We start from the raw sequence: 25,501 nt of genomic DNA, 5'->3' as shown, positions 1-25,501 counted from the left end.
TTTGACGTGTGCTATGGAAAAAATGATTAATAATCGACTCGTCTGGGTTTTGGAAAAAGAAAACCTGATATCACCGTATCAAGCAGCTTTTCGGCAATACCATTCTACCACTGATCAAATGATCAGCTTAGAGGACGTTATATATAACAGCTTCATTAAAAGGAAACATTTTGTCGGAGTCTTCTTTGATCTTCAGAAGGCTTTCGATATGACCTGGCGTCATGGTATAATGCTCCAGATACATGAATGGGACATTCGTGGCAACCTGCCAGTCTTACTGAGCAACTATATGAATGACCGTACTTTCCAAGTACGAGTCAGTAGCGAATATTCATCTGTAAGAAATTTGGAAAATGGCATACCACAAGGTTCGCCGTTGAGCGGTACCTTGTTTACCATTGCCATCAATAAATTGATACTAGCCATTCCAGCAGAACTCAGCAAAAGCGTCTATATTGATGATCTGGAAATTGTGTATGCCAGCAACAAGACTGCTATGGTGAGGTACAAATTGCAACGAGCGATCAATGCTCTAAATGAAGTTGCAAAGAATAACGGATTCCAATTCTCACCAGAAAAAACGTGCTATGTACACTTTTGTAGAAAAAGAATTCCTCATCAAAGTCCTGCGTTGACAATTGATGATAATCCAATACAATATAAAGACAATGTAAGATATTTAGGGTTAGTATTGGATAAATCCCTTACATGGGGATTACATATACAGGACTTGAGTGATAGATGCAAAAGAGCCCTAAACATTATAAAATGTTTATCGAACTTAAATTGGGGCTCAGACAAAGAGACATTATTGAGATTGTATAAAGCATTGGTTCAATCTAAACTAGACTACGGATGTATCGTATATTCATCCGCTAGAAAGTCGCATTTAAAAAAGTTAGACGTAGTTCATAATAGCGGAATAAGATATGCAACAGGCGCTTTCTGCACAAGTCCGGCGGCTAGTCTGATGTCTGAAGCCGGAATAATGCCACTACATTATAGAAGAGAGATCCTCTTGTTAAGATATGCAGCAAATGTATGGGCTTTCCTTGCTCATATAAATAATAAATTGTTTACGAATCATCCCATGGCTGCATTATACGAACGTCGTGCTACCCATTCCAGACCAGCCGGAATTAGGTACCACGAATTAAGAAATAAATATGAAATTGCCATTCCAGATACATTGGCAATTTCTACTAGAGAAATACCGCCATGGCTCTTTCCAGCGGTAAATACAAGTTTGGATCTCTCTCAAGGAGAAATAAAAAAGAAACCAGCAGTGATCATCCAGCAGGAATTTTTGGCAATCGTCAGTAGCTACGAAGAACATATTAGAATTTATACTGACGGTTCTAAAACCGAACATGGTGTTGGATGCTCAATATACGTAAATGAAGAAGCCCACTTTTGGAAACTGCCAGATGTGGTCAGTGTCTAAACGGCAGAACTCACTGCAATTCAGCAAGCTCTTCGCTACACTGAACACTATTGCGAGGAGAGAGTGCTAATATGTTCCGATTCATTAAGTGCACTTGTCGTAATTCGGAACAAGAACATTAAGGATGTCCTAATTGCAAACATCCTATCCATTTTATACGTTCTAAAACAACGAGGACAGCGATGCGTATTTGTATGAACTCCGGGGCATGCTGGTATTACAGGTAATGAAATCACAGACGAAGCTGCCAGAAAGGCAACAGTCTGCGATGATTTGGATGCATTTCCTGTAAGAGTGGCAGATGTTAAAAACCGTCTAACAAACATAGTAAGAAACAAATGGAACGCTGAATGGAGGAGTTTAAATACAAAATTAAACTCAGTAAAACTTCTCCTTATAAATGGAAAAGCAACTTTAAGTTGACTCGCCGTGAACAAGTAGCGGTGACCAGACTTAGAATCGGTCACACGCGATTAACAAATTTATATATGTTAACCGGCGAAGTGAGACCAATGTGCGGTGTTTGTAATAAAACACTGACAATCAAGCATCTAATAGAAGAGTGTACCATATATGAGGACCTCAGAAAGAGGTTCCGCCTTAGAAATAATATTAGTGCTAATCTGGATAATGGAAATGAAGAAAATATAGTTGCATTTTTACACGCCAGTGGACTTCTCAAAAGTCTATAAAATGAAAGTTTAAAGCTGTGATAAAAGAATCTCTAAGCGGTAGTCTTATATATATATAAAGAAAGAAATGGTATTGATAAGTTGAAATTTTAATTTCATGGTCTTTTGAGAACCTTATCTCAAATTTTAATATTGGGGCCCTTTACACCCCGTAAGTGTTTGTGATTGTCCTTGTCTTTTATGTCTTAATGTTTATTGTGAAGTTTGTGTTTTTAAATAAAATGTAAGGGCCCTTTACACCCTTACATATGACGATCCTGATGGAGATAATAATTTCTTTTAAAGAATGTGACGAGGGCTAATGACCTTAGCAGTCGATGCCCATAAAAATTCAGAAAAAAAAAAAGAATTCATGTGTGTGTGTTTGTGCGTGCGTGCATGCGTGTGGGGGTGTGTGATATATATTTATTAAAATACTCATATTTAATTTTATTTCAGTACAGCAATTACCAGCAATGTAATAATGTATCACTACTTTGTCCTGATGGAACAAAACAAGATTTAATGACATCAGATCCCTGTATCTGGATTCAGAAACCAAACACAGTAATTGCTGCTCACAGGTATTATATTTTAAAATGATGGTAGTTATTTTTTATTATTTTAATTTTTTTTGTAATTAATATTTCTGTAGATTATCTGATAAAACACAACAATTTTTAATTAATAAAAACCTTCAGCTAAATGAGTAACTGAAAGTTACATGATCTAAAATTTATATAAAAGGTTTTCTTCCAAATCTCTCATTGGTGGTTACTACTGGAATAGTCAACGGTGCATTTGTTGGTAACATCTATACTTTCTACGCATTTTTTTTTTTGACAATTTTGTAGTGTGTGAAAAAATGCCATGCCTGAGCAGGATTCGAGCCCAGAATCTCCAGATGAAAGACCAAGATGCTGCCATGAAGGCCAGCGGTTGGGTTAGGTTTCAATTAACCACACATCTCAGGCAACGGCGGTTTCGGGAAGGGCCACGGAGGTGATCACCCCCTCTCAAACAACCCAACTATGATCTATTTTAAAATACATTTTTTAGATCCTTTTTTAAGCCTAGAGTTTTGAAATTAGAAGAATAATATGGTTGAATATATTATTGATTCTTCAAAAAAGAAGCTTTGAGAGTGTTGAAAATCTTTGAGATGCATAAAATCGTGGTTGAGGTCAACTATGGCTGAAGATTGATTAATTGGTTTGGCTCTTATGAATATTCATCATGATGTAAAAATAAGTGTGTAATTGTTTTAATTAAATAAAGATAATGTATATTTTTATTCCTGTATCAATGTCATTACCAGAGTAGTCAATCATAATACCAAATTCTCTGAGTTACAGAATCATCAATAAGTCATAAATTTTATGCTTTAATTTTATTATTATACACTATATTTTTATTTACTACCAACATATTACACCATCTAAAATGGGAATTTTTATAAAACTTCAGTAAATTTATTTTCACCTCACTTCTATTAATGCAATGTCATGTTTATTTCAAAGATGATAGTTTCATATTTAATATTTTTACTAATCCTCCGATTACCTGGGTCTTTAGTCATTTGTAACCAGCCATCTTATAACAAAATTTGTAGTTGAACCTTTGCAATTATGGTGTTAAGCTGCAAGTGGTCCCTTAGCCATAACACCATAAAGAAGAATAGTCTGTAATTTGTGTACTTGTGTGCAACTTCTGTCATATCTGTGTGTGTTTGTGTGCGTGTATATATGTGTGTGCATGAATGTGTGCTCATAATATATATGCACAATATTAATGTCCATATTGTACTTCTGTTATTGTTTACTGGTATACAAGTAATTAAATTAATAAATAAAACGAACAAAATTAATATTTATACAATATTGCTTAAAGAATATTTCTTTAGACAGTCCAAATCAAAAGTAAAGTATTCAAACAAAATGTGCATGTAGTATCAAAATCTCATTTTTTACAAATGATTTTAAAGAGTTTTCTCTTGTTAATACTATTCGAATATTAAACATTTTTTTACAATTTAATAGTCTTTACTTTTTAAGATAGTACTTATAATTTATTTATTGATGTTTCTTTTTGTTTCTTTACAGTACTGTTGCCAGAAATGTTCAAAATATTATAACAAACGTATTAATTAATCAGACTGATGGAGATGATTATAGAAATGCTCTCTCTGGTTTACTAGAATCATCACCCACATATAGTACTGTTGATTTGATCTCACCATCTGATTATTTGAAACAAGGTAAATATATTAAAATTAATACAATAACTTACTTTCAAATTAAATGAAAATTTTTCATCCATGTTTTTTTTTGGTTTGAATTGTCCATCTTCTTCAGTGGAGTTATTGGAAACCCCTTTAATCTTTTATTGTAATTTTATTCAGTAAATTTATTCTTCATTATTTTTAATGTAATTTTTGTAAAATATGACAAAAAATAATTTTTTTCAAAATTTGAGTATCTCTACAACAAATGAAATTTTTAATTAAGAAATTGTTAAGAATCAAAGAGTCGTCTGCTATTTTAAAAGTGTGTTAATAAAAAAAATTGAAAATATATTTTAAAGGTTTTTCATTTTAATTCTTAATAGAAATATTGATTTATATTTAGAATAAGGTTTTTGTGAGTATTGAGGATAATGCGGCTAAAAATTTGTAAAAAATCTGTGTAAGCGTTTTTTCTTTATGTTATGTAAAATAACCGAACTGGAGTTACGTTTCTCTGGTTTTGGACTGACAAATTATTGATTAATTCCTTATAAATGATGAAATATAAATTATTTTTATGAAAATTTTCTGTTCAGACAACTTTATCAGTGTTTTAGAATTCAGCTTTACCACAGTCATAAAATAACTGACTCATAAATATAATTTGTGTAACATATATAAATGTACGCACATGTAAAATATACATACGTAAAGCCATATAAACATATGTTATTTATATAGTAATAAATTTGTATATGTAAGAAAATCAAAGATTAGTGCAATATTAAAGGTTTATTATATTTTTATTTTATAGCTGAAGGATTTTTAAGTAGTACTAGTTCAACAAGATGTGGTAAAGACAGAGAAATCAAACTTTGCGCTACATCAGACCATGAGAAAGCACAGTGTCAATGGCTTTCAGCAGCTGCAGCAAGTTATGGAATAGAACCTCCTTTAAGTTGTTATGAACCACCTGACAATAACTGTTTTACAGCTGTTGAACATAGATTTGCTGATGTTTTCTTGACTAATAGTGATCAGTTGTTACCAGCAATGAGGCAAGTTGTTTTTTTTAACATACTGATATTCACTTTTTTCTGGCAGTTCTTATATCTGATAAAATAAAAAGAAATCTTGAAATCTCTGATTAACATCTGAGTATTATTTGTAATTAAAAAAAAATAAAATTTTCAATGAACAAACAGTTCATTATTGAATTCAATATGTATGTATAAACATTTTTTGCCTCAGATTTTGATTTTGGATTTGGATTAAGAATCATTAGAGGATTAGAAAAATACACGAATGGCCACAATCAGTTATCGGATTCATCTCAAAATGGCCGCCAAAATTAAAATTTTATAATCATTACACCGTAATGGTATAAACTATCAAGTTGGTTCAAATATACTAACCTCAAAATAGCAAAAAACTAACCTTTTAATAATTAAAAAAATATGCCATAAAACTAACAAAAAAAGAAGATAAATTATATTAACTTAGCATATTTAGATTAAGTAGAAGTTAGAGATAATAATTTTGTTAGAAATGAATTAATAATTCTGAACAGTAATAATAATAAGAATATTTGTTTTGGAGAATCTTATTAAACTTTTCATTGATAACTGGTTTAATTTTAATTTCCTTCTGTGTTTTTTAATGAAGGTGGAGGTAAATATTAAATAAAAATAGTTGATTAATAATAATTAAAGAATAATTTAAGTATTATAGTAATTATAATTGTTCTCATTATTCTTAAACTTACAGACCTGCTTCGCTATTGCTAGGTTTGAGTTTATAGTTTGAGTATATATATATATATACCAGAATTTGATCTTGTTCAAATGAACACAATTGAAAGTTTGATAAAACATTAACAAAATGAACATTATGGAACTTCACAAAATTTAACCTTTCCTTTTTCCCTTTTACATTTTCTCTCTTCTCCCTTTCCCCACTTCCCTTTTTCTTCTTTTCCTTTTTTCCCTTTTCCTTTTCCCATTTTCCTTTTCCCCATTTTCATTTTTACCATAATCCTTTCCCTCATTCTCCCTTTCCTTTTCCTCCCCTTTCCCTTTCCCATTTATCTTTCACTTATTTCCCTTTCCTTCTCCCACTTCTTCTTTCCCCCTTTCCTCTTTTTTCTCCTTTCCCCTTTCCATTTCCCTTGTTTTTCCTTTTCCCCTTTTTTCTTTTTTCCATTTTCTCCTTCTTCAATTTTTACCTTCTTCCCTTTTACCTTTTTCGATTTTTCCCTTTTCTGATTTTTCCCTATTTCCCTTTCTCCCTTTTTCCTTACATGTAAATTGGTCCAGTAGTTTTTTAGTCTATAGTGGACACATGTCGGAAACATTGAAATGGAATCGTAAAACATTTAATATAGCTTGTGTTGCTTTTACATCCAACTGATAGTGCTGTTTTTAAAAAAAAGCATGTTTTTACCTGTCACAGGTGTGACATCTTAGTTATATAAATAGTAGGTATATAAAAACATGCATGTATTTGAATGCAACGTTGTGTCAAAATTGGAATTTGGAAATTGGTGATGGTGAAATTGGTGAAGATGGAAATTTTGGTAAAAGTGGCTTTATTGGAGAAAGAGGCATTTGTACCTATCACAAAGTAGTAGCTGTAAGTTAAAAGGGACCTATTCTCTTGTCTAATTTTTCATAAAAATGAATATGTGAATGCTCCAATTGTACAAGATAATATAGATTTCTTAATTTTATTATCAACTGAGAAATTAACCAGAATAGATCCCAGTAGATACACAAACATGCATTCCTAGTTTTATATAGGATTTTACTCGATTATTTTTTGTTGCCTTGATCTTGGGAACCCTAAAGTGTTGAAAAATACAATAAGTATAAAAAAATTTGTTTCATTATTCATAATATTTTTCCTTATAAGATTCTGTTCTATATTAGCCAAAAAAGCAAAAAAAGATTCTAATAATAGATTATTTTTTTGTATAGAAATTATCATTTAGTATTAAATAAAATTTTTACCTTAATTTGTCAAGAGCTCCAGTAGGCAATTATTAGAAAGAATATCGGAACTCAGTTTAAAGGAAAATTGTGTAACTGTTTGCATGCATGTTGCAGCCCATTGTGGTGTTCAATCATTGCTTAGTATGTCAAAAAAAAAAAAAAAATGAAAGTTTGTAATAAGTTATATGGAAACATTCCTTCTCAGGTTAGCCTTATGGTCTTGTCAAAATTTTCAAATTATTCAAATAATTTGGAAAAAAAAGTTTTATACATGATTTTGTTCTATTATTTTTTACTGCCTTGATCTTGTTATATTCATTATAAAATACATTCAAAAAGAAAAAAAAATATAGACGATGATGGCAATCAAGTTTATATACAAGAAGAGAGAAATATTGTAGTGATTTGTTACCTGATTTAACATTTTAAGAAGTAAGTGGAGAGCACAAAAATTTCATGAGAAGCATTAAACAACTTACAACACACAAAGCTGTCCTATTTGCTGTCTTTTTAGCTGTACCTTCCAAACGTTGCAAACTCATTCTCCAGTACAGATCAGCAACTTCTTGTAATTCTTCATTGAAATATTGACTCTTTGTGGGAAAAAACAATGCATCATCTTTAGCAATGCAGTGTTGCATATTTTGGTCTGTCTCAATGTTTCAGAGTGCCATGTAAATAGTGTAATGAATCATTTGACAGACCATATATATATATATATATATATATATATATATATGTATATATAAATATATATATATATATATATATATATATATACATACTTTTAGGTAGATTTCATAAGAAAGCTCCTATTGTAATGGGTACCATGGTTTGACTTCTGGAAAATTTTCGCATTTTACATTTTCCAGACTCCAAAACCATTGTCAGTTCAAAAGTTTATGCACATATATATATTTCATTTTCTTGTTGATATGATAACTGTCATAATTTTGTGCCAATCACTTTCAAATTGATACATAAAGTATAATAACCAACAATTTCGGTTGAGTTTGTTGACAAAATCGGACCATGGGGATAGAAATAGGAGGGTTTTTCGAAAAAACAAAATATTGCTATAACTTTCTTTTTAGTAAAATATTGAATTCGTTTAAAGTTCCTACTATTCTTTGGATAAGGACCTAAAACGTATCTAAGTAAAGATTTTTTATATTACCACCGTTGGCCCAGGGGGTGGAAAAAATGGGGTTTTGAAGACCAAAAAAAAAACACCTTCCTTAATAGGCACAGTATCAAATTGGTTTAAAGTGATACTCCTTAAAATTACCTAAAACTTTTGTCTGAAACAATTTTTGACCAACCCTTATGGCAAGGGATGACCAAAATGTTGCTGGAATTGTAGAAGATGGGGCTTATCATATGCTAAACATGTGAAACATTTTTTCACATGCAACCATTGTGGTATTGAGTAAATTTGAAGTTTTTCTTAACTTTAAGGTGGAAGTCTTTTTTATCCCCTACTTAGCACTGGTGAAATCTACACCTTCCGGCATGCCGAAAGAGATTTTTTTTATGTTTGGATGTAAGTGAAATATTTTTTTGTAGAATTTTATTTTTTTACTGACTACTAAAATATATGTCATACACTAGGTAGAGATAAATGTAAAAATACAGTACTTCATAAATATATATTTATTTAAGTACAAATATTTATATATCTGGTATCTGAAATAAAGAAATTATAAGGTTAGCTTATTAATTTAGGATTAATTAGTATTTAAACACTTATTTTGTTGTGTTCATTTTAGGGATCACAGTTTACAACCTCTTCTTTATGAAACAGTCTATGATGTCACTCATTATAAATATTTTGGTGTAATTTTTGATTCGCGTTCAAATATCAATAAGCTGGAAGATTTGAGAGGAAAAAATGCATGTTTTACTGCAATTGATGGTGTCGGTAAGTCAAGTTTCAATTTTAATTATAATTTTTTTTGTATAAAATATTTTGAAAAATTTTATTTCAATCGAATCTTGATTTTTGTTAGTCACAGATTTTGGATTTCAAATTTAGATTTCAAATTTTGGCTTAGTTATTTTTTTTAATAGTTTTTGTAAATGAATTTTAATTATCAAGAATGGAACTGCTAGTAATGGAATTTGAAGGTTTTATGGCACACCAGACCATATTCTAAGGTTGTAGTGTGTAGCTTTTTTCCCCATCATGTAAGTAAAACAGTATTGAAACTGACAACAATACTGAAATATATTTTCTTTGGACTACAAATAAGTTTATCCCTTCAAATACTTATGGATTAAAATACAAAATGTAGTGATATCTGAATGTAAAAATCAAATCTAATATAATGATTTCACAAATATTATAACTTTAATGTATTATTATAATGATAAATTAAAATAAGGAAAGTTACCTTTAAATTAATTTCTAAGAAATTTTAAACAAATAATATCAAGGTACTAAAAGTTTTAAATTGTTTTACTTTTACTTTTTTTATATATGTGAGTACAACAGTATTTATCTTGATTGATTCAAATAACATTATAAAAATATCTAGGAATCTTATGCAGCATTGTTCAATTGTTCATCTAATGTATACCTATAGCTTTTTGTATCCTTCATTCACTAGACCAGGATGTGTTGTTAATTATAATTCAGATCAGTGATGAGAAGACATTATTGAGCAACTGATAAGCAATTCAACACAACTGGTCTGGTCTGGCACTGAATTTTCAACCTACTTACTGTAAGGCTGAGGAAGTGGTAGCTACTACCACTTGGTTATGGGTGACTTTATCCGTACTTGTCTAGGAGTTCTATATAGTTTTCTCTACAGAAGTTGTATAAAAGCCCCATCTTGTAACTGGATAAAGCTGGGTTTTCTGTTGTTCTTTAAATGTTGTGTTACTTTACAGTAAGCTTGGCCACATCCTTCTATTTAAACAAATGTCTTATTATTAATGGAGACTATGTAGAAAATTAGTGTAAGATATGGCCTTTCCTGTGATAACAGCAAAAGTTTTAACGATTTCTGAAGCCAACCCAACCAACTTTCAGATATGCATGGCCCACTATAATCAGTGAATATTGGCATTATTTAACAGTTGTTTTGCATTTCTTCAGATCTATATGTATTTCTTCAGTAAGTTTTTACATTATTAGTTCGGGATCTTACTGTATTGGTATGGTATACTGGGTTAACTCTTGGCCTCTTTTTCAGGAGGTTGATGGTTCAATGAAAAGCCAAACTTGTTATATTTTAATACTACCAGTTCCTAAATATTGTCTCACAGTTGCAATTCTGTTGGGTTATAGTTAACAGTTTTTCCTGGCATTTCAGAGGTGTAAGAAGAACTGGTACATTTACTCTCTGGACAAGGATGTAGTTTTCTATGGGCCATGATTCAAGAAAGCTACTGTAAATCCAGAAATTTAACATTGTATGATTTAATAAATATAAAGATGAAATTAAACAAATTTTTTCCCACTTTTTTCTCGTATTAAATTAAAGATATTTTAAAACTTCTTTACTAGCAGATCTACAATTTACTTCACTAACTGATTAAAAATAATTTTTATTTTTAATGTATGAAAACAGGCATAAAATTGTCAGACTGCACAAATTGTGCAATCTATTTTAACAATTTCAGCCATACCTCAGCTGTTTTTAAACTGATTCGAACAAATGAGGTGTCATTTTATTCACAATAAAAGACAACATTTTTTCTGATAAAACTTAATTCACTAAAACCTATTTTTATAGAGGTATTAATGATTAAAACATTTTAATGTTCGCCATTTTCAAAGGTAACATTCTCAAATTAATTTATTTTATAGAAAATGTAATTGTTGGGTATATGTTCAGCATATTTCATTAAAATATTTTAATCTGTTCTTAAGACATAAACTTTTATTTTAAAAAACACCATATTGGTGGATAGATAGAAAATGAAGTGCAGTATTTCTCCTTATGAACTTTTTGTTTACTATAATGTCCTGAACATTAAGTTTGGCCAACACCTCCCAGGGAGACTCCATATAATTAAAATTAACGATTAAGATTAAACAGGTTTGCAAGAACTAATTAATGGGCTGATAAAAAGATAAACAATTAATTTGTTTTAATTCAAATTATTGAAAATTTATTGCATATAATTTTAGTGTAAAAAAGTTTACCTTATTTTATATACATATGTAACAAAGAAACTGAGAAATTAAATATAGGAATTGTGGACTTTTAAATTTCTATTATATTTTTAGAAGTTTTAAAATACTTCAAAAAAATTTAATTTTTGTGTAATGTGTTTTTTAATTTTTGCATTTGATTTTGTAGGATGGACTACATTAGTAATGGCATTAAAGAAATCATCTTTACTTATGGATTCGTGCCCATATCATGAAACTGTATCAAATTTCTTTCATAGTATATGTATTACTAACCCAAAAGTTGACCCAAATATTATTAATAAATATAAAAACATTAAATATTGTAACAATGAACGTAAGTATTTTAGTACTGTAGTTATTTTAATTAATCATTTATACTAAGAATTTTTTATCATACAGTAAGATTATACCTGTAGAAAAACACATCATATTTTAAATATTCAATAGCTTGAAGACTGATGTAACATCATGCTTAAACTGTCAATATTTGATATGTGAAGATTCCTTGAATTTAATTATAAATAATTTATGATATTAATCACAGATACTTAGATACATGTATTACTACTACTCTGGTTATAAACATTCAGGAAATCCATAATTTACATCTATGTTGACTAACAAACTGCAATTAGCACAGTTCATTTATGTTATGTTACTGTGATAGTTCTGAAAGTATTGTCATTACAATAAACCCTTTATCTTTCGGACTAATTAGAAGGCAAGCCTCTCTGTAAAACCAAAACATCTGTAAAATTAATATGAAAATAATCTGGGTTGTGTTCAAAGTAAAAGTATCATATTTATGTTATTTTATTTATTTTAATGTTTTTCAATATTTATTTACTTCTTTAAATAAAAGTAATGTTATAAATGAATTTAACCTATATACAGCTACAGTTGTGATAATGCAAAATAATTTTTGGCGTTATTATTACAGGAAATAATATTTATTTACTCTTTTTAAGTAGTGTGTTTTAATAAAAATCTTGCATATTATTAAATAATAGCACAAACATTTTTTTTGATAATAAGTATTTTATGTTATTGTTCACTAAATTTAATCATTTTTTATTTCTTCTGAGATAACCCATAAATAATTTATATAATACGAATTTGTATGACGATAAATTAAATATTATTTTAACTGATTATTACATACACAAAAGTAGCTATAGTTTTCTATTTAAAACTGTCTTATCGTCAATTACTTATTATCACTATATCTAGACAGAAAAGAATTAATGTTACGTTTTCACATCTTCAACAGCAATGAATATTCATAAGGAAAGCCATGAGTCGCCAGCAGTAGATGATCAGATCAAGTAGATGAATAGACGATACCACACTTTGATTGCTATTCTTGTACAATGTTTATGAAAGGAAAACCTGTGTGCTTTGACTAGAAGGTGTGGTGTTTATGTTCGTCACAAGGATACTTTTGCAACTTTTCCCTTTATCAAGGGAAAGAAGCAGAAGTAGATTCTATTCTAGCCTTGGATTAGGTGGTTCAGTTGTTCAAAATTTATCGCTCATTGTAGACAGTCCTGGAAAGCATAGCATTTATATTGATAAGATTATATAATTCTATAAATTGTTAAGTTTACTGAAGAAGGAAGCCTTTTTCACAACTGGAACAGTTAAAGAAAATAAAACTATGCTTTGGAAGATTCTTGTTCTTTGTGTAAGAAATCTCATGGGATGTATGATTATCAATTTGATACAACCAGTTTAGTTTTTATTACAAAATGCAACTCTATTACTTTAATTACAAATTTTCAATCCACTGGACCTCTGAATAATGTCAAAAGATATTCTAAGGAGAAGAAAATGATAATTTCAATCCAACAGGCAGATCTCATCAAGCAATACAATCACTTTTCGAGTGGGGTTGATTCACTGGACAATCATGTCAGCAACTATTGAACAATAATGAAAAGAAAAAAAATGGTGGTCCTTTGTTTTCAAACATTCTTGATGTAGCTTTAGTAAATCTGTGGAAGATTTATCAATATGTCCACAAAGAACAAGTTTTTAGTAATTACATTATTATCATCAAAGGCAAATGACAAAAGAAATTGCTATACCACCAATGTAGAAACTTGGACAACCAATAGTGTTTTCAACTGCAACAACTCAGTGACACTCAGTTGATAAGCATCAACCTGAAAAAAAATGTAAATAATAGAAGAATCCTCTGCTGACACGAAAATACACGAAAATACAACAATCTAATATTTTTCGATTGTTTATTGAAATAAATGATAAACATTTCATTTATATTGTAACTTCTGTTCTGTTTAGTTATTTAGATTCATAAAAATATAAAAAAGTAGTAAGCTAAATCAGTTAGTGTGAATTTAGACATTCTTTCTTGTTGAAGTTGCGTTTTCGCAACATTTCATAAATTGATAAATAAATATACTTGAGGGTCAAAAATCATATGATTCAGAAGCATCTATTAACTTAAGAAATCATTTTACAACCAACCAGTACATCAAAGCGTGGAAAAATATGGTTTAATGTAAAGAGAACAGACAAAAAGTACGTATATTATGATATTTATGCCATATTGTACGAGTTGGTTTTATGAATCTCTTATACCATTTATATTAAGGAATTAAAAAGCTAAAGCAAGTTAGATGTGCTGTTTGTTAATGGAAACATAATAAAATTAAAATAAAGTACATACAGTGGACATAATGAGGTACTGTCTAATCTTACCCCTACTTTTGTCCACCAATAAATTAATCCAGTTGTAATTATTTATGACTGTCATGTTACTTTTAAAACACAACTCTCCTCACCTGTTTTACATATTGATAGTAGGGCTGCAGAGTCATGTCTGTTATCACAGTAAGGTAGTTTACAATTTTAACCAATTGTCCAGTCTTTTACTTTTCATACTTCAGGTAACTCTTGTACCAGTTTCTTCACATTTATTGTCGTTGTTTTTTATGATTCAGCAGCTCTAATTTTTTCATCACTCTCATTCTTAGACATTATATGGTCATAAAGGATCTCCTTCATCTGCTTTGTTAAAGAGATCTTTACTCACTTAATTACTTGATAAAATATATATATATATCAAGATAGTTTATCATATTGAATGCTAAAGAAAGTCTGTAAGATAGTGGGGAGGGAAACTACAACTAAACATGTTATATTATTATCACTATTACTTGTAATAATATTTGAATTTGTTATTACTAACTTGTTATTGCTATATTATTGTAGTAATTAAGAGTTCATACCCTCACCATAAATAATCTGATATTACCTGATTTATCTGTAATACAGCACATGTATTCTTTGCAATATCAGAAAGAGATAAAATGCTAAAGAACTAAAGAGATGTCCATTAAATTCACGGTTTGTAAAATCAGGGATTATTATATTAAAAGAAAAAAAATATATAAAAAATCTTTAAAAGTAATGCTTTTTAAGACCATATAATAACTTGTAATGAAACTTGGATTCATCATTTTGAGCTGGAATCCAAATGTAAAAATAAAGATGTAAAATATATTTTACTTTATAAACTTTAAAATTAAAATGTTTTACACCTGTTTAAAATGTCCATAAATCTTTATTAATCTTCTTTTCAAGGTTTTGATTCATTTTATGGTATTTTCAGTTTATGTTGATATGTTTCACATTCATAAAGGTTAATAAAAGATGTAACTTTTTTTTACAGTTGCAGAGGATTATAATAAACAGTCAGATGTAGAAATAGAAGCTGTCGATTGTTTAATCAGTGGAGGAGGAGATGTTGCATTCGTTTCTATTGATTCTGTTTTGAAATATATAGGTAAATAATAACTGTGTTCTATAATTTTTATATTCAGTCTAGTAACTATAAAATAATAATCAGTCCTTCACATATGGTAGGTAAGCAAGAAAGATTCCCTACAATGCTGCAATATCAGATTAATCAGTGATTTCAACAGTTTATTTCTTTCATCCTCTCTTTATAATTGACACTTAATACAAATTATGAAAAAATATATCATGTGATTATAATGCATGGGCGAATCAAATGTAAATAGTATTTTTTATTTTTTATTTATTGATTAATAATAAACACAATTCATACCTTAATCATTTCTTTATATAGTCTGCTGCACGATCTACACACTTTTGCCAATGATTTGGAAGCTTCAATATTTCTTGTTCATAAAAAGTTTGAGGATGAGTCGTCAACCAATTGCACATGTGCTTCTCAATGTCTTCAATGTTTTTGAATCATTTCCTTCCAAGCGATTCTTTCAAGGGTGCAAATAAAAAAATAGTCACAGGGGGACAAATCTGGACTGTTGAGAGAGAAGTTGAGAGTTTCCCAGTGCATTTTTTCCACTTTTTCCCTTGTCAAAATCGCGCGATGTGTGGCTTGGCATTGTCATGGAGAAGAATGACATCTGTGATGGGCATACCCTGTCTTTTATTTTGGTAGGCGGCTTTTATTGACTCTAGCAGCTGGCAGTAGTATGTAGTTGCTGTGTTATTGTAAGTAATATTAGTACAAATCATCTGATCATATCATTCTGATCTATATTTAGGGATACATTAAATCAAATTAAATTACAGTGTGTGCATATGAGCGAACAAGTACCAAAAATATATTTTACTTTATAAACTTTAAAATGCGCGGCCTGGCATTGTCATGGAGAAGGATGACATCTCTGATGGGCATACCCCATCTTTTATTTTGGTAGGCGGCTTTTATTGACTGTAGCAGCTGGCAGTATTTGCCACATTCACCATTCACTGATTGCAGAGAAAATCAACAAATAAACTCCCCTTGAATCAAAAAAAATTGTTGCAAGAACTTTTCTGGCTGACAGACGAGTTTTGGCCTTCACTGGGCAGCCCTCATCCTTCCTTTGCCACTCCTTACTCACCATATTTGACTCTGGAGTGTAATGATAGACCCATATCTCATAAAATGTGACGATGTACATCAAAAAATCATCCCCTTATTACCAAATCGATTCAGAAGTCTTTTATAGATCTTCATACTGACCTGTTTTTGATTTTTGGTCAACAACCTTGGAACCCATCGAGCACTAATTTTTCTGAAACCAAGATGATCAGTGATAATGGATTGAGCACTCCTATAGCTGATAACCCACTTTTGGTACGATTTCTTCGGCAGTGAATCAGCAATTCACCGAAATGGCATGGATGTTGTCAGCTGTGAGACTTGACCTTGGGTGTCGATCATGACTTTCATTTTCTATGGTTTCTTGTCCATCCTTAAATTGTCTGGTCCATGTACATACTCAGTTCTGGGAAGTATACCATCCCCAAACTGTACCTTTAAATGAGTTAAAATTTTCACAGGTTTAACGCCTTCATTAGTTAAAAACACTATGATTATGTGTTGTGTAACAGACGACAGAACCTCTTGTTCACTCATGGCTGTAGTGACAACAGAACAGAGCTAACCAAGCTGGTTCCCCCTCTCTAACACACTGAACATTAACCCCCCACTTCATCATCTAGTTAGGAACTGCTTGCTGTATAGAATAGCAAAATTACCATTTAAATTTGATTCACCCTCGTATAACTAGTGTTTTAAATCTTAATTGTTGGGGATATTGTACATTTCAAAAGAATAAAATGCTGAAATTCTGTTTTTATTAGCTGCTTACATACATAGTTGTAAATGTTATATTACTAATTTTTATATCATTTTAAGCACACAAAATTTTATTCAACTTTTTTTTTTGGGAAATTAGATTTGTTCTTCATGAAAATTATATGAAGAATAAAGTATATTTTTACATTAATATTTTAATATTTAAACATTTTTTGTTGTATCTATGTTCATTTTTTTATTAGAGTGCAAGAATATTAAATTATATTAGATTTTTAGTAGATATATAATTGTTAGTGCACAGATATATTCATACATACATTAAAAGTATGGAATTTAAGGAAAATGAAAACCAAAATGTCAGCTATTTAATATTCTTCATAGCTAATTTCCAAAATGGCCTGCAATATATCCCAAGTAGTGGTCTCATACTGTCCTGGTGTAACTGAAGTGCAACATCTTACATGTTGTCTTGGTGTGAAGTTTGGAGTAGAAGTGATGTGGATCTTCAGAACCTAAGCCTCTTTCTTCAGGCCCTTGTGTCAATTATAACTCATGTGCTGCAGGGAAATCACACAAAAATCACCCATTTTACACAAATAACATCTCATTGTGTCAGGGGGAATGGAGTAGATGATTGGAATAAAGTAGGTTAAGACTTTCCTGAACATTTTCTTGGTGAACCCACCACCACCCTTTCTTTTCTACTACTGTCTTTTTTGTTTTCCCTTCTTCTGTGCTGCTGAGTTTCTATGTCTTCATTTCAATTTCATACAATCTCTACAAACAGATATTAGCAAATTATAAAAAATAAATAAGATATTTATTTTGGAAACATATTATCAGTAAAATTATAATTAAATGGTTGAGGCACTCTAAGAATTATCTTAATTTTTGTTCAGGTGTAGGTCAATTCAATTCCAATAATTCAATTAAAATACAATTAATTAAAATAGTTTAATTAAAATTAAATAAATAATATATAAATATCTCAAGATTAAAGACATAAATTAGAACAAATATTGCATGTATAGGCAATGTAATACCAAACATAAACATTGTAAATAGATGATTATAAAACTGATTTCTAGATTAATTGTTCTCAAACTATAAATCATAATATCTAAACAAACAAAGTAAAATTATTTTATTAAAAATAAAAGATAACTCGCTAATCTTAAGTATTTTTTTTAATTTTTACAGATCTTATGGTAATTGGATCTGCTAAAGACCTTGTTAAAAGTAGATATAAATGGTTATGTGATGGCAATAAAATAAAAAATGTACCATGCTTTTGGACGTGGACTACAATGGGACAAGTAAGTTTATATCTATGCTGTTGTTTTTATCTATTTTTATTATTAACATATATGTGTTTTCAATAAAGTATTTTATTGTAATTGAATGGTTATAAAACGTCCTATGTTTTGGTGAAAACTGCTTTTTTTATCTTTAAATACTAATAATACATTAATCTTTTACTAAAATTATTTGCATTCATTTTATATATCAATAAAAATTGTAATTTATTTTTTTCCATGCTTTAATCAATCAGTGTTTTATTTGATTTATTGACTGATTTGGGATCCATTTAGGAACAGCCATGTATGACTGTCTCTCTTTGTTATGGCCTACCACATTGTTTGGTTTGTATCACGTAAACATTTTATTTATCCCTAAAATACTAATGTACATACGTAGATTTACCTAAATTTCATCAAAATCAGTCCAGCCGTTTAGGATTTCAGTCACATACACACTGACATATATTTAAAGATTTTAGGTGCATATGTTTTTGTCAGTAATTAAATGCAGTTTAATGTAACTGATTTTTGCTGCTATAAACTTTGCAAAATAATTTTGATATCTTGCAATAATAATTATGTATATTAATAACAATCAAATGAAGGCTAACAATCTGATATTACCATTATGTGTTTGAAATATTATAATGAGTAGAATCCTAGAAATTTAAAGGAATAGAATAAAATTAAAATACCAGTAAGTGAAGCCGATAAATAACTCTTAAAAAATCCAAACAATAACATCACTAAAATAATAAACAACCAATTAGTGCAGTCTCAGTTCATACTGTTGCCATTTATTAATGAATAATGATAATATCTTGCTATAAAAAGTGAAGAAAAATACTACAGAATAGTCTCATTTTATTCAGGGCTAGCGAAAAAGACACTTGGTCTTAAGTCCCATTGCTCATCATTTGCTGCATTCTGTACACATAACGTTCAAACTTTGAACAGTTAGATACTTATAAAAAAATTACATAATCTATGAACTTTTTCATTTTGTTTTAAGGTGCTGGTTCATAAAGATATAAATTATATCCAGAAAGAAGATATAATTTCTACATTTAAAGGTTTAGACGCATTATTTGGTGATAACAATAAAAATATAAGACAAACATTTAATATATTTGCTGAGTTTGAATCGCTGGAAGAAATATTTCAGGTAATTAAAAAAATATATATATTCTATGTAAGTAATATGGATTTATTTTGATGAAGTTTTTGTTTTATTAAAAATGTATTATAATATATTTATTTTTTTTGTGATTTTTATTAGATAGATCATCTTTTACTATACCTTGGTGTAACCTAGCTTTTAATTATAGAATTTTATTGCCATATAAAATTTAACTGTTATGTTACATTTAGAATAAAAGTTTACTTTATAACCGACTAACTTTAAATATTAACAATATATAAAATTCCCTAATGGTATTCACTTCTGGAAGTTTAATTTACACCTTCTTGGGAGAAACTAAAACATGAAATTAAAAAAAAGGAATAATTTTGTTGTTGAGAAAGGTTTCTTTTCTCATGATTGATTTCATAAATCTAACAATTGGCTTGGGTTAAAAAAAGACAGGTAGAAAGTAAGCTATGGAGATGAAATTTATTAAAAGCATGTTGGGGAAGACAAATTGAGAGATCATTCAGAAATGTGAAAATAATGCCTCTTACATACGCAGAAAGTATGTTGAACAGGGTAAATAGAATAAAACTTAGATTGTATGGACTTGCTAAGAAAATGAGGAAAGAAAGAACAGGATCAAAAGTGGTCAGTTGAAAGCAAACTGAATAGATAAAGTTAAGGATATTAAAAAAAAATAAGTTAAGAATATTAGAAAAAGTTAGGGATAAATAAGGTTGTAAAGTTAGAAAGAATTAAGGAGTAGGTTTAGAACAAAATTGATGTCTATGGTCCATCTCCCAATTCAGGATATTAGATAAGAAGGAGGAGGGGGAGAAAAAGAAGATCCCACCCAATATTAGCAATATATCTTGATATCCCGACATGAGATGCCAATAATGCTGAAAATGATTTTTCTCAAAAATAAACATCCTATGCTTACAAGAAAATGAGAAGGATTAAATGGTTTCCCATTAACTGGCTTCTTCACTAAGTAAATAAATATTAATTGTTTTTTTATCAACATACCAAGTCTATAAAGATCCAATTCTATAAGTCTTACTTTCATTCTTTTATCACAGGAACTGGTTCTATATTGAATATCATTACTTGCAAAGAAAGCAATTCTTGTATAGAGCTATGTGTAGCTCAGATGTTGTTAGATGTATCATAGACATAATACAAAAACTGCTAAAACTTATATATTCTTTCCATGGGGGAAAATACTATTTCAATTTTTTCCAAGGAAAGATTTTTCTTTTTCTTTTTATAAAAAAAATTAAATCTACTTAAAACAAGAGATGTAATATACATCTAGCAGGCCTTTTCCTACATCATAGAGGTAATACCATTTAAAATTTACATAATCCTTAATTCTATTTCTAAATTTTCTTTTAATTTCTGTAATCAAACCCATGCCACAGGCTATAATTAACTGCTCTATTTAAGGTATACCGATCGGTTCTAATGTTCCTCAACCCATATGAATTATTTGTAGGCAGACATCTGGTTATTATTAAATTTTTATAAAATACGATATAAAAGTAAAAAAATAAAACTGAATGGGAACAGTATCACTGGTCATAGAAGAACTGCTTACTCATTTACTTTGGTAGTTAATAATATTTACTACCAAAGGTTTTTGCTTTGAACCATGCATCTTAACATATTTATAATAGCAATTGATTTAACCTTTTACTATACGCAGATTAATAAAAAAAGAAACTGTCATGGTTTTGACATTTTAGTTTTCTGTCATTTTTATCTTATATTGATGCAAAATACACTCAAAATAATTGAATATACAAACTACTGATAGACAAGCCTCTATTTATTTATCAGAACAAAAAAAATAATAAAAACAATAAATTCATAACACTTGGTTACATTAACAAATATAAGAAAAAAATTTCCATAACTCAAAAGAGCTATGGCATTAATTTCTGATCCATAAATAAACAAAATTCACATAAAAATTCTAATAAATTTAATTTACTAGATTTATACAAACTTACTATATAACTATGATAAGTTCTGTATAGGGCAGACAGGATATAACTTATCATATTGATACAAATAATACTTTACCACTATCTTTTTTTCTTTTTAGCCTCCGGAACCACCATAAGGTATTACTTCAGATGATGAATGAGGATGATATGTATGAATGTAAATGAAGTGTAGCCTTGTACAGTCTCAGATCGACCATCCCTGAAATGTATGGTTAATTGAAATCCAGCTACCAAAGAATATCAGTACCTACGATCTAGTATTCAAACCCAAATAAAAGTAATTGTCTTCACTAGGGATTGAGTCACTTTTAGCGATGATGAGTTAACAATTAGACCAGCCCAGTGGGCTAACATTTCACCACTAAATCCATTAGACAGGTCTCATTAAAGAAGCTATGCATGCATGAATATTAGCATCATGAAAATAATTACACATAAATAATGAAAGATGAAAACTAAACCCACTTGAGTAATTCAAAATATACAAAGACAATTTAAATGACATAAACACTTTAAATATATCATTATCAACAAAGATCTTTCAAAACCTAATTCAGAGTTCAGTACCACATCCAACGCCAGTATAATTTTTTTTGCTACATTCCCAGCAGAAATCTCTGAAGATAATTAATGTCTAGAGAAGGCAAGCAAACACCAGAAGAAAATAGATTTTATTTTGGTTTCTTTTATATATTTTTTTAATTGGAATAGAAGTTTAGAAGTCAACTGAAAAATAAACTATAATTTTAAATATCTGCAGTTAGTTAAGCAATTGATTCTGGTTCAGTTTTTGGGTTATGGTAGTAAAATTACAGGAACAAATCTTATTTATATATTTTTTTTTAAATCATAAATCCACCAAATTATATCAAAAGACTTAAGAATATCTCTTTTGAAAATCTAAGTTCTTAACAAATACAAAAAAATATATCCAAACACCTTAGCAGAAGATGTAGTAAAATCAAGAGAACTGACAGTTTCAAGTACCTTAGAGAAGTAATATAGTCCAGTCGACTACATAAAGAAAATAATAAAAACCAGGATCACAAAGCTTATGGAATGACCAAAAATATATTAAACAAGAAACTAACCTCAAGGGGGAGAGAAAAACTGAGTTATTACACAACAGTGATTCATGGCCTAATGCACAATCTTAGACAGGGAGAGATAAACAAACTTGAAAATTTAGAAAGCAAAATACTGAGGTTAATACTAGACCCAGAAAAGCAGAAGATGGTTGAAAACCATGAACTTTTCTGAAAGTTTAACATACTGTCAGACATGGTTAGGAAAAGCAGACATGCATTCTACAGGTACTTTGTGAGAGTGGACAAAAAGACAAACCAAGAAAATCTTTGAACAAGTTAACAACAAAAAGTGGTTCAAGCAGACAAAGAAGATCTAAAATAAGCAAAGATAGAAACATGAAATCACTCGCAGAGACACATTCAGACAAAAATTCAAAACATGTGAAGGATTCAAGAAGAAAAGGACATGAAGAGAATAAACCCAGTAAAGGTGGGAGGAACACTCAAATAAAATGAAAAAAGTACTGCAAACAAAAGAAAAGAAATGCCAGTAAGTGAAACTATTTATCATAGTTCTAAAAAATACTGATTTCAATCTATAAAAATATACAACAAATTACTTTTTTTGTTTACTCCAGTATATATTGAATATTTCCATGTTTGTGCCCTTTAATTATTTTTTATCCTTAACAAGTTTGATTGTTTATTCTTTTAAAAATGTTGAATATTTCTCTAAATATTTCTTATTTTAATTTTCAGAATCTAGGTGACAGACTTGAATTGGCTGATATTTATTTGCAAAAGGTTCGTGGTTCTGAGAAGAGTTTTGAGTATCAATTAAATGATATTGATTGTCAAAAATCTGAAGTAAAATCAATGTCACCTTCTAAAAACTATAATTCTGTATTTTGGATATTACTATCATTATTATTATTAATATTTAATAATATAAATAATTTAGCACTTCATTGACAATTGACTGTCCTTATAATCTGTGATAAATTTGATCTCCTTAATTATGTTTTACTTTTATTCTTTTGCCACTTGAGAGTAATACTGTTTGATGATTTATGTAGAATGTTCCAGAGGATTGGTTTTCATTTTGTTTGATGGTAGATTTAAAACCTGCTTCTAATCATTAAATGCCACTACACAGTTCAGTGATGAATATTTGGTGCATCTTTTAATCAGTGTATGTACATATTTCTTTATTACTAAAATTGTGTAGAACTTGTTAGAAAGGAATTATAAGAACTTTACACTTTAAAACTTATTAGAATTGTTAGATATTTTATTTTTTATTTTGTGTCCAAGATAATTCTGGTTGATTAAAACAAATATATACATCAAGTAAGTATTTATTACATTCTTCCTTAAAGAGTATCCACCCGGAAAAGTTATTTCATGCTTTGAAAACAAATATTAAGTAAATAATCTCTTTTTACATGTCCTTTTAAATGAATAGCCCATTTTTTATTTATCATCAGCCATCTCTAACTCATAAAAATATATGTGAAAGTCTGACCCATTTTCAAATATTTTTTTAAGTAAAATTAAATTATAGTATTTTTAATAGAACAATCGGATTTATATTTTCTGCTGCATACTGAAAAAAAACACTGTTACAAGGTATTTTATACATCAAAATTTATGCAGTTTTCTTTTTAGTTTATATACTTACAATTTAATAGTACACATGAAAGAATTCTAATTGTCTAAAATGATTAATTTATTTTACACTTCTATTGATTTTTATATATTAAACTTTAAAAAGTAATTCACAGAGAAAAGTTTTCATTATGAAGTAATGAAAAATTATCCACTGATAAATTACCTCTGATGGAAAATTAAAAAAAAATTTCATTATCCTATGGCAGGAAAAATCAGCTCTTCATTTTGATTTTTATTATGTGTACAAAAAAGACGTAAAATGTCTTTTAAATATACTGAAGATTTTTGGGTGAAAACTGCAGGAGAGATGTAGTTGGATAAAATACATCTAACATCTAAACTTATTGAATTACTTCTGAAAATTTTCAATACATCAATGATAGTACTTTTTGTTAATATTTTCACTTGAAGGTTTAAAAAAAAAATTAACTCAGAGCTTTATAAACATCTATATATCATGCTATTATATACATGGTATATATTTTTTTAATTTATTTAATAGGTTATTTAATTACGCTTTAGATTAATTAAATTACTAAAACTGATTAACAAGCTGTTATCTATAATATACCATTCATGTAAAAATTTGTGTATCATCCATATGGCTGTGAATTCATTTTAAAGTGTAGTAAGTGAAAGATTTATAAATGAAGCTGTATTTTTCATTTTTGTTTAAGTGTTAATATGAATGTATGTTTTTGAGTTGTTAATTTGTACGCTGTATCTGATGTTATGTAAAATATCATATTTTTCTATATAATTTTTATTTTTATTTATTTAATGTATTATAAATGAACATGTAAATAGCTATTTTTGTATTTATATAATTTTTAATTTACTAATAAATAATTTAGTATAATTCATATTTATTTTAATAATAAAATAAATATCTACTAACACTATTACTTTTTAATTGTGGTTCTTTTAAGGTTGTCAGCTATGTTGTTTTTGTTAAGTAATGTCAGTTTATGTAAAAAAAAAGTCTTGGGTATATCAAATAGTTTTTATTTCCAAGAACAGTTTTAAAGTTGTTGTTGCGCTCAAATCAGAAACATGAAAATAAAGTTTGTAGTTAAAGTGACAAAACATGCAAAAGAAAATATTACTAATAACCTGATAATACTCTGAGAAGCTTATGATAATAAGTAGAAGACACATGAAAAATGTGAGTAGAGATTAGGCAAAAACTAAAACCCAGAAGAAACTATTTTAAATTAAGTAGATGTACTAAAAAACTCGAAACTAAAGGCTTGAAATAACATTTTTAATATCTTAATCGTAA

The 25,501-nt window shown here is 28.9% G+C and overlaps 1 protein-coding gene across 2 annotated transcripts in view; it reads left to right on the top strand.

Annotated features, from left to right (window-relative positions):
• Tsf3 (Transferrin 3) overlaps window positions 1–25,078 on the top strand; it is a 76,424-nt gene extending 51,346 nt beyond the window's left edge. The window contains exons 7-15 of one of the 2 annotated variants that reach the window (XM_075372372.1): window positions 2,575–2,699; window positions 4,218–4,372; window positions 5,154–5,397; window positions 9,099–9,250; window positions 11,643–11,810; window positions 15,174–15,287; window positions 18,279–18,394; window positions 19,392–19,544; window positions 23,625–25,078. In XM_075372372.1, the coding sequence (XP_075228487.1) occupies window positions 2,575–2,699; window positions 4,218–4,372; window positions 5,154–5,397; window positions 9,099–9,250; window positions 11,643–11,810; window positions 15,174–15,287; window positions 18,279–18,394; window positions 19,392–19,544; window positions 23,625–23,690 (1,293 nt within the window). In that variant the 3' untranslated portion in view covers window positions 23,691–25,078. Of the gene's footprint in view, window positions 1–2,574; window positions 2,700–4,217; window positions 4,373–5,153; window positions 5,398–9,098; window positions 9,251–11,642; window positions 11,811–15,173; window positions 15,288–18,278; window positions 18,395–19,391; window positions 19,545–23,307 lie in introns of both variants that reach the window. The other variant, XM_075372371.1, reaches the window with a different exon arrangement.
• The last annotated feature ends 423 nt before the right edge of the window (window positions 25,079–25,501 follow it).

This window comes from Lycorma delicatula, chromosome 8 (genome assembly GCF_047948215.1).
Source record: "Lycorma delicatula isolate Av1 chromosome 8, ASM4794821v1, whole genome shotgun sequence".
Classification (NCBI taxonomy): Eukaryota; Metazoa; Arthropoda; class Insecta; order Hemiptera; family Fulgoridae; genus Lycorma; species Lycorma delicatula.
The sequence above is the reverse complement of the archived record's forward strand: the minus strand, read 5'-3'. Positions and strand labels throughout refer to the sequence as shown.